This window comes from Empidonax traillii, unplaced genomic scaffold, assembly GCF_003031625.1.
Source record: "Empidonax traillii isolate 1590-97213 ecotype Southwest subspecies unplaced genomic scaffold, ASM303162v1 scaffold22:size5013007, whole genome shotgun sequence".
NCBI classification, from domain to species: Eukaryota; Metazoa; Chordata; class Aves; order Passeriformes; family Tyrannidae; genus Empidonax; species Empidonax traillii.
In genome coordinates, this window is record NW_020955215.1 from 401,858 (window position 1) to 410,236 (window position 8,379).

At 50.0% G+C, this 8,379-nt stretch overlaps 1 protein-coding gene across 1 annotated transcript; it reads right to left on the reverse strand.

The window, feature by feature from the left end:
- Window position 1: 1 nt before the first annotated feature.
- On the reverse strand, window positions 2-5,877 carry MSX2 (msh homeobox 2). Its single transcript, XM_027902658.1, has 2 exons — window positions 5,459-5,877; window positions 2-1,800 (listed from the first exon to the last, which is right to left on the reverse strand). The coding sequence occupies exons 1-2, from the start codon at window positions 5,814-5,816 to the stop codon at window positions 1,376-1,378; spliced, it is 783 nt and encodes a 260-aa protein (XP_027758459.1). The 5' UTR covers window positions 5,817-5,877; the 3' UTR covers window positions 2-1,375.
- Between the last annotated feature and the right edge of the window lie 2,502 nt (window positions 5,878-8,379).

An 8,379-nucleotide genomic window follows, 5' to 3' on the forward strand; every position in this document is an offset into this window, starting at 1 on the left:
TTTTTGTTTTGTTTTGTTTCTTCCACAACAGCATGCTAAGAAAATAAATCCAGGAGAAGTTCCAACTTCAGTGCTGAACAGCCTTTGGAGTAACTTCCTCATAAAGTTTAGCAAGAGTAATACACATAATACAATAGTTATAAGGAGAAGCCTGGGGAAGTTACTGCCAGCACTCAGGAGCTCCCACGGGGACAGACAGGTTACGCAGTCTCTTGGCACCCCATCGTCCTACTCGCAGGGTTGATTGTTTGTGATACCTGGATCTCTCTTTAGAAGGGCTTGAAGCATGAGTCACTTATATTGGCATCCTTAGCAAGGGAAGAAGAGGAAGACTCAGGGGGGTTCTTCTATGTAATACAGGTTGTGGCAAATAATAATAAAAACCCCAGACATCTCCCAGAAGTGTTCAACAATCCTTTGCTCTCCACCACCGTGGAAACAACCCATGTCTTCTTTCCCCAGAAAGCTTCCTTCCCTCTCTCCTGGTTTTCAAAGCACATTGCAGAGCCAAGATTACCTGGCTGTAGCCAAACATTTCTAAGCCTGCCAATAGGAAGAGATAAAGACCAGACTGCCTAATAACCCTTCCTTGCACTTCACCTCCCCTCACAGTGCTTTACAAATGCTGAAGCTATTTATACAAATAAAGGCGTTACAGGAGCCATGGTGCATAAAGCTGGGCTCTACATTTAGGTGCCCTGATGCTCATCTTGTTGCACTCATCTGCCGAGGTTTGGGATGCAAAAATTTTCCCTACCCCTAGAAATGCAGGAATTTGCTGGCTCTGAACTTCACTGAGACTCTACTGGGTCTAGCTTCTATTTACACAGTGTCTCTAGCTACAGGCTCTGCTTTCTTTAAAAAAACAACCAAACAACAAAACGTTGATTATACCTTTTTATTTCCCTCCCCACTGCCCCCATACTAAGTGATGGCAACTTAGAGGGTGGTGTGAGGGCATGCACCCCTCTTTCTTTAAACCTGTGTTGGGCCCCATCAGGAAGGTGTCAGGAAATCTCTGCCTCCATAAGATAAAATTGCTTTCTCACCCGTTCTTTTTTAGTCGTTTTACGTGCACTGTATAAAACCCCTACATTTGCTCAAATATTTTTCTCTTTTTTTTTTGTTTGTTTGTTTTTACATATTTTTTTTTCTTTGAGGATCAGACTCTGAGTGCTCAGAACACTCTCAGAAGATGCCCACCCTGTAGCATACAGGATGCCTTGCTTTGCTAGCACAAACTCCCATACACTCAGGATGGCAGAGAGAAGCGTGCAGAAGGAATGGCCAGTACTGCTTGGGGTACTGCTTTCCCAGGGCTGGACATGATCCACCAGGAAGTCTGTCTTACTGTCACTTTTTCTTTCTGATCTTCTTAGGATAAGTGGTACATGCTATATCCAACGGGAGTAGCATAGAGTCCAACAGGAGGGATAGGAAGCACAGGTCTGTGAAAAGGGTAGGATGTTCCATACAGTGAGGCAGCCTGGATGGGAGAGTTGATGGGGAAAGGGAGGCTGAACCCCGATGGCAACATGGGCTTCGCTGCCATTTTGAGCTTCTCCAGCTCAGCCTCCTGCAGTCTCTTGGCCTTGGCCCTCCGATTCTGGAACCAGATTTTGACCTGGGTCTCTGTGAGGTTGAGGGAGCTGGAGAACTCTGCTCTCTCGGCGATGGACAGATACTGCTTCTGGCGGAACTTGCGCTCCAGAGCCAGCAGCTGGGAAGTGGTGAACGGAGTTCGGGGTTTCCTATTCGTCTTGTGCTTCCTCAGGGTGCAGGCAGTGGGGCTCAGGTGTCCTGCAAGGAAGGGAAAGGCCAGTTATCACAAAAGCAAGGAGACCTGAGTGCTCTGCAGAGATGCTGTGCTTGATGGCCCTCCAAGTGAGACCCTGAAAACAGAGGATCCTTTTGCAAGTGGCTCTGGAAATCTTTTTCTGGTAAATGCAGCAGATGTCCTGTGAAGTGAAATTTTGGCTCAGTGATTTCAAAAGGGTCGGTAGGGCACAAAGGATTCCCAGATCACTTTAGGAGTCACATCATAGGGGTCTAGAGCACACAAACCAGCTGTTTTGGTAGCTGCAGAACTGGAGGTGTAACTCCAGCAAAGCACAGCACAAACATCACAAAGGCAGGAGATTGACAAAAGGACAGTGGAGCAAGAGAAGAGCCCAGCCCAGCTTCATGATTTCTCCACTAAGCACCGTATCTTTTTTTCTGGAAGCTGAAGAACCGGGTCTGACAATTTTTGTGATTTCACTAACTAGGCATTTTTATTGATATTTCTTCTTCAAGAGGGAGTTTTCCCTCTGCTTATTAGCTTTTCAGTGAGTATTTTCTGATTTTCAACAAGTATCAAAAAAGCCAAGAAAGCAGTGCACTTTCATTCAACATTTTTCTTTTTTTATTATATTTGCTAATTAAAAGTAAAACAAAACAAAAAGCCTCATAACTGCAGCATTTGTAGCCAATACAAGTCAGGAAATCTGCCACCTTTTCTTGCCTTAAACCCCAACCATGTCAAGCACATGTACCCGGAATGGCACACGGCTGACGCTAGATCAGTTTAGGTCTTTAGGTACATTTTGCATTTCACAAATAATTTTACAATCTAAAGAATGAATAAAAAGCATGCAGCTGACTTCAAAAGCTTAGCAATTTGGCTGTGTTTCGCATAATTCCCGGGGCAAGCCACCCTGGCTCCCCAGCTTGATCCAGCAAACGACACACAGACTGCTCTAATGAGACTGCTAAATTTTGTACAGACTGTAGTGTCTGGTTCAAATGCTTGTCAGTATTTGCACGTTATTTTTCCTGGACTCCTTTCACTTTCCTCTTCTACTTTTTAAAATAGGCTAGACCAAGAAGCTGTTTAAGTACATATCATGCAATTTAAAAAATCCCACAACGAAAATGTTCAAAAGTTCAGAAAGGTGAGGGAGAAAACAAATACAGTGGAAAAAATTAAACTTCTCTTATTACCCTTCCTTTAGATACTGAAAGCAAAAAACAAAGCCCCCTTAGAACACAACTTGTCAGATATCGTCTTGTGATCACACCAGGGCCTTCTAATAATTAAGGTGCTTACCGTGACAGTCAGTTCACTTCTAAAACTACGCTAAATCAAAACTACACTAAATCGACCCTTAATTCACTGCCGGTAACCCCGTTGTTCTACTCTATTTTAAAATACAACCTATTTCTTTTCCCTAAGTGAAATTCTCCCAAGACCAAACTACCGGGCTGCTTCCAGCAGGGACAGGGCTTAGAGGAAGGACCGTCAAACCCCATCCCAGTGCCTTCCCCGGCTTTCGAGTCAGCTCGACCCGTCCCGACTTCTGCTACACACAGAGGAAACCACAAAAGCATGCTTTTAAATCAAATCCCGGATAAATATTTCCCCCAGGATACACCCAAGCGTTCCGGGGCTTCTTCCCTCACCATCCCCCATGTGACTGCCGAACTCTGATAAGCAGGAGGGACAGTCCCCATCGCAGACTCTGCAATTGCGTTTATCCCATTCCAGTCTTCAAGCCCTCGCTGCACTGTTTGATTTATTTCGCTGGTTTTGGGGTTTTTTTCCCCCTATTTATCCTCCTTTTTCTGGGCAATGTCGGACAAAAATAATAATTTGGAGAGGGCTCCCTCTCCGTGTTTCTCAAAACTCTAACTTTTACAACTTTTTCCCAACTGGTCGTTGCCTCCTGCCGAGAGGCCGGGCACCAGGAGGTGGGAAATGAGGGAGATAGTCGAGGCCGAAGGACCTTCCCTTACCTGATCATCGTTTTTCACCCTAAATGCCACTGAAATTACCAGAACTCCGAGCTACTGAAGTCCTTTATGAAACTATTTTGCAGATCTCGAGAACAGCTGATTTAAAAGAGAAAGGAGAAGAATTTCGAGGCGGGGGGGAAATGTAGAGGGAGAATATTAGGCCTTGTCTAAGACTGGGTTTTCAGATTTAGAGAAGGGGCTCCGAGTAGAAGCACATACTTCTTTTCATGCTGTTTCAGCATACTTGAGGGTACACGAAAATTGGAGCTACACAGGGAATGCCACGGGCCGGATGCTTTCCTCCTGCCCTCTCCCGGGCCCTCTCCCAGCATGACAGAAATCAAATTAATTCGGGGGCAGTAAACGAAAGGAAGTGGATGAAAGCCAAATGGAAATGATTGTTAAATTTAACAAAAACAAACCCAAAACAAAACAAAAACCCCCCAAACAAACAACAAAAAAAGAGAGGAGCTGTAATTGCACTAAACTTTCTTTTTGCAGTATTAGATTGTGAAACAAATTCTGTGAGACTATCCGGCTCAACAGTTTGTTTCTGTAGAGTCTCTAACTTAAAGAAGGCAGAATACTTAATTTCCATCAGGCAAGTTAGGGATGCGCGGAGGAGAACGGATCGATCCACTGATACAGGTGTACGGCCACCACGGCTCCTGGCCGTGGGAAGGCAGAAAGCCCAGAACCGCCGGGATGCTGCTTCTCCTTCTCCGGGAGGTACTTTGGGGGTTTTGAATTCTTAAAAGCAATTTCCCCCCCGTTTTTTTTAAGGGATCTCACCGAAGCGAAATGCGAGGCAGCGCAGGCACAACAGTGCGGCTCGAAGTGCAAAAGGGTTTAAGGAGTGACCTGTCACCTCTGGATCGCGTGTCCCTAAGGCGGTGGGGACAGGGTCGGGAGAGATCACAGGGGCTAAAGAGGTCAGGTCCAGATCGGGGAACTTTGACAGGCTGCAGGGAATCAGGGAGAGAGGAACAATCCCGTGTCGGGAGCCACGGCGGCGGGAGCCAGGGCGGAGAGAGCGCACAAGGCTGGAATGGACAATTGCCGGGCTTAAGAGATTGCTGTGCACCATGTAAGGCAGAAGGTAACAGCGAGAAAATCCAGTTGTTGTTACAATGGGATAGTCTAAATGGACGAACCGGCAGCCGGAGAGCAGCGTGTCAGGACAGGGAGTTGGACCATGGTATTTTCTGATCTTTCCATGGTTTTGAAAGCAGTATATATTTATATATATACACATACAGTCATATATATAAATATATAAATGTGTAAATATATAACTATAAAAATATATAAGCCTAACATATATATGAAGAAATATGTAACATACACCTAAAAATTACACACGTGTGGCTAAGAATACATATCTAAAATATCATGGAATCGCAGGATGGTTTGGGTTGGAAAGGACCCTAAAGATCATCTCCTTCCAACCCCCTGCCGTGGAAGGGACACCTTTCACTACACCAGGTTGCTCAGGGCCCTATCCAAGCCGGTCTTGACCACTTCCAGGGATGGGAATATAATATTTACTATGAAATATAAGACCTACACGTCTCTATCTCGCGTGCTCCGGGGCATCTCGGCGCTCGGAGCCCGCGGCCGGAGCGGTGTCCGCCCGCCCGCCCTCGATCCCCATGCAACCCCCGCCGCGCCCCCGGGCACTCACTTGGCGGCGGGGAATATCTCCCGGCCTCCTGGATCCAGGACGTGCCGTCCTCCGAGTTCTCCGACTTGACCGAGGCGGTGTCGAAGGTTTTTGTAAGCGCCCCGGGCGGGCTGTGCGCGTCCCGGGACCCGTGGCCCGACAGCAGCAGGTTCCTGGAGGTGCCCACGGCCGCTCCGTCGGCGCTGCCGCCCGGCGCGGGCAGCGGCGGCTCCTTGGGGGGCTTCTTGTCGGACATGAGCGCTTCCACGCTGAACGGCAGGCTGGACACCTTCACTTTGTGGTGCTCCTCGGCGCCGCCGGCCGCCGGGCCCTCCTCGTCGGAGGAGAAGACCTCCTTCGCCTTGGAAGGAGAAGCCATGGCGGTGCGCAGGGAGCTCTGGAGCTGCGCGGCGCCTCTGCCCGGCGAGTGAGGCGCTGCGGGCCCGGCCGCCCCCCTTTTCCCCCTCTGGGGCTCCCCGGCGCTGTCCTCCTTTGGGAAGCCGAGGGAACGCCCCGCGGGCCAATCAGCGCCCGCCCTGGCCCCTGACGTGGCTGAGTGAATCACGCCATTGGCTCGCGGCGCCCGGGGGGCGGGACCAAAGCGCCTCTCCGTCTCTGCCTCTGGGTTTTTTGGGTGATGCTGTTTGGGGTGTTCCCTCCTCCCCCCTCACCCCCCCCAGGATTGAATTAAGAGTTAATGACACGGGCAGCCCGCGGAGCGCTGCTATTAAGGAGCCGTCCAAGGGCTGTAATCATAGCAAAGCAAGGGGGAAAAAAAAAACACCACCACACAAACCCGCCGCGGTAATTAAGGCTGATGATGAGGCGAAGAGGAAACTTCAGAGGATCGCGGCTCTGCCCCCTCTGCCGCCGGCCCGGCTCCTCCCAGCCTCCCGCCAGTTACTCCCGGGCTCCCCTGCCTCCTCACGGCCCCCCTTCAGCTACTCCCCACCCCTCCATCTCTTTCCGGTCACCCAGTCCCTCCTGCTTCCCCATCCTGCTCCTCCCGGGGCCCCCCATCTCCTCCCGGTCCCGTCCGCCTCCTCCCGGACCCCCGGCGGCCACCTCGGGCACCGCCGCTCCCCTGCCCCGCCACCCGCCCCGGGGGGGGGGGGTCTGCCCGCCTCCCCCCACCGGCTCCCAGAGAAACGCGTCGCTTTCCCGAGGCCGCGGGGTTGGGGAACTGCGGGATGAGCGATGCGGGATGGAAGATGCGGGACGGGGAATGCAGGTTAAGCGATGCGGACCCCAGCGCAGACAAACGCCCCCGCGGTGAAACGCTGGAGCCTGTCTGAGCCGCTCGTTTTTCACCCAAATAGGATGGTTTTTTGTTGTTTGCGTTTCCACGGCAGCAGGACCCGAGTCGGGCAAAACCACTCTGCAGAGGTTAGATCTGTAATTATTATTTTTTTTCCAGCGTCAATTACACACGTGATGAGTAGATGAGCTTTAATAAATTAGGGACACGCAGTACTTAATTAAAAGTCATATCAAACCAGTACTATGAAAGCGATTCTCTCACTTTTTGACTTCCTACCAGTGGTATGAATAAAGAGTATCCTTTAAAAAGCGTTTATAATTACAGCGCGGATAAAAGCGAATACATATTGTTCTTTTCATAATTATTTTAATCTTACACCGGGCATTATTTCATGCTGTGCCCGCAACTTTCTCAGGTGTTTTTTTTTCCCTTTTGTTTTTTTAACGTCCAGGAAACGCGGTGTTTTGGGAGCCGTTTCAGTGTTATAAATTATAACTGAGGCTCTAAAAAACAAAACACTCTGGGAAGGCGGCGGTGCATCTGCCCAGGTCTGTGCGGCACAACTTCTCTCCCCAAGCCCTGACTTCAGGGGCAGCTTTGACAAAGCTGCGGGCTCGGTTCTGGGGCAGTTGCAGAGCTCTGCTTCATGACCGATTTTGGATGTATCGCTTCCGTAAAACAGGTAGGATTTAATTAGCTCATCTTATGCTCTATTTGGACTCCTGACTTCCCTGCAGCAATCTTGGAAGTCCCCAGTCCTGCAAACACAAATCACGACTTCCCACCTAGAGGATGGAGCTGTACTGAGTGCACTGTGCTGGGCCCAGGGGTCCTCCCGACAGCTTAAAGCCCTGATCACCCATGCCCCGGTTCGGACAACAAGTATCTGAGCCGCCCCAGCTCTGATAGCATCTCGCCTGGTGCCATGGATAGCAAATTGGGACCGGGGCATGAGATTGCGGTGTGGGAAGGAGTGTGGGAGGACGTGTAAGAGAAGCCGTGTTACAAAACCCCACTCATCAGAGGGACTAATAGCAGGGTTTGCACACTCATTACTTGTTCCCAGCAGTGTTACTGCAGACCTCGATGGGTTAAGGATTAAAGCCAAGCAAGATCTGCAAAGAGAAGTGATGCCTCTCACTGTCTCAGTCCAACTAACCTGACTGCAACATTTCAGTCATCAGAGCACTGATTTGGGCTTTTCTCCAAGGGTGAAAATAATAGTCAGTGCCACAAGCTAATACCTCTCCAGATGCTCTTTCTACCCCCACAGAGCTCATCTCTTTGCCTGGAGATGCTCTTAGAGAGATGCAAGACAGCAGCCTGGCAGCCCCGGCCTTGCAAGCTCTGCTACTGCAGTGAGGTTCAGTTTGTCCCTCTCCCCCGCCCTCCCCTTCCTTTCCCTTCTCCATGCTTCCTGCACCGTGACAAGTAAATGAGAATTGATGGACATGCAGGAACAATGTATGTGTGTCAAGAACAATGCACCGCCCGTGGAAAGCCATTGTGGGGCTGCCGAAAATGCTGCAGATAATTATACCGCGCTCCCAAAGTCAATGCCCGCTGGAAGGGCGCCTGGGGAAGGAGAGCTCGGGGGAGGGTAGGTCATGGTGACACCGATCACGTCCCTTGGGTGCAGGTTCTCTCCCCAGGTGTCCGGCTGTGGCCTGGGTGTGCAAGG

Excerpts from the sequence above, each read along its gene's own strand:
- MSX2 (XM_027902658.1), bottom strand. The coding sequence starts at position 5,816 with ATGGCTTCTCCTTCCAAGGCGAAGGAGGTCTTCTCCTCCGACGAGGAG. Across the intron at positions 1,801-5,458 it reads GAGATATTCCCCGCCGCCAA|GACACCTGAGCCCCACTGCC; the intron begins GTGAGTGCCCGG and ends CCTTCCTTGCAG.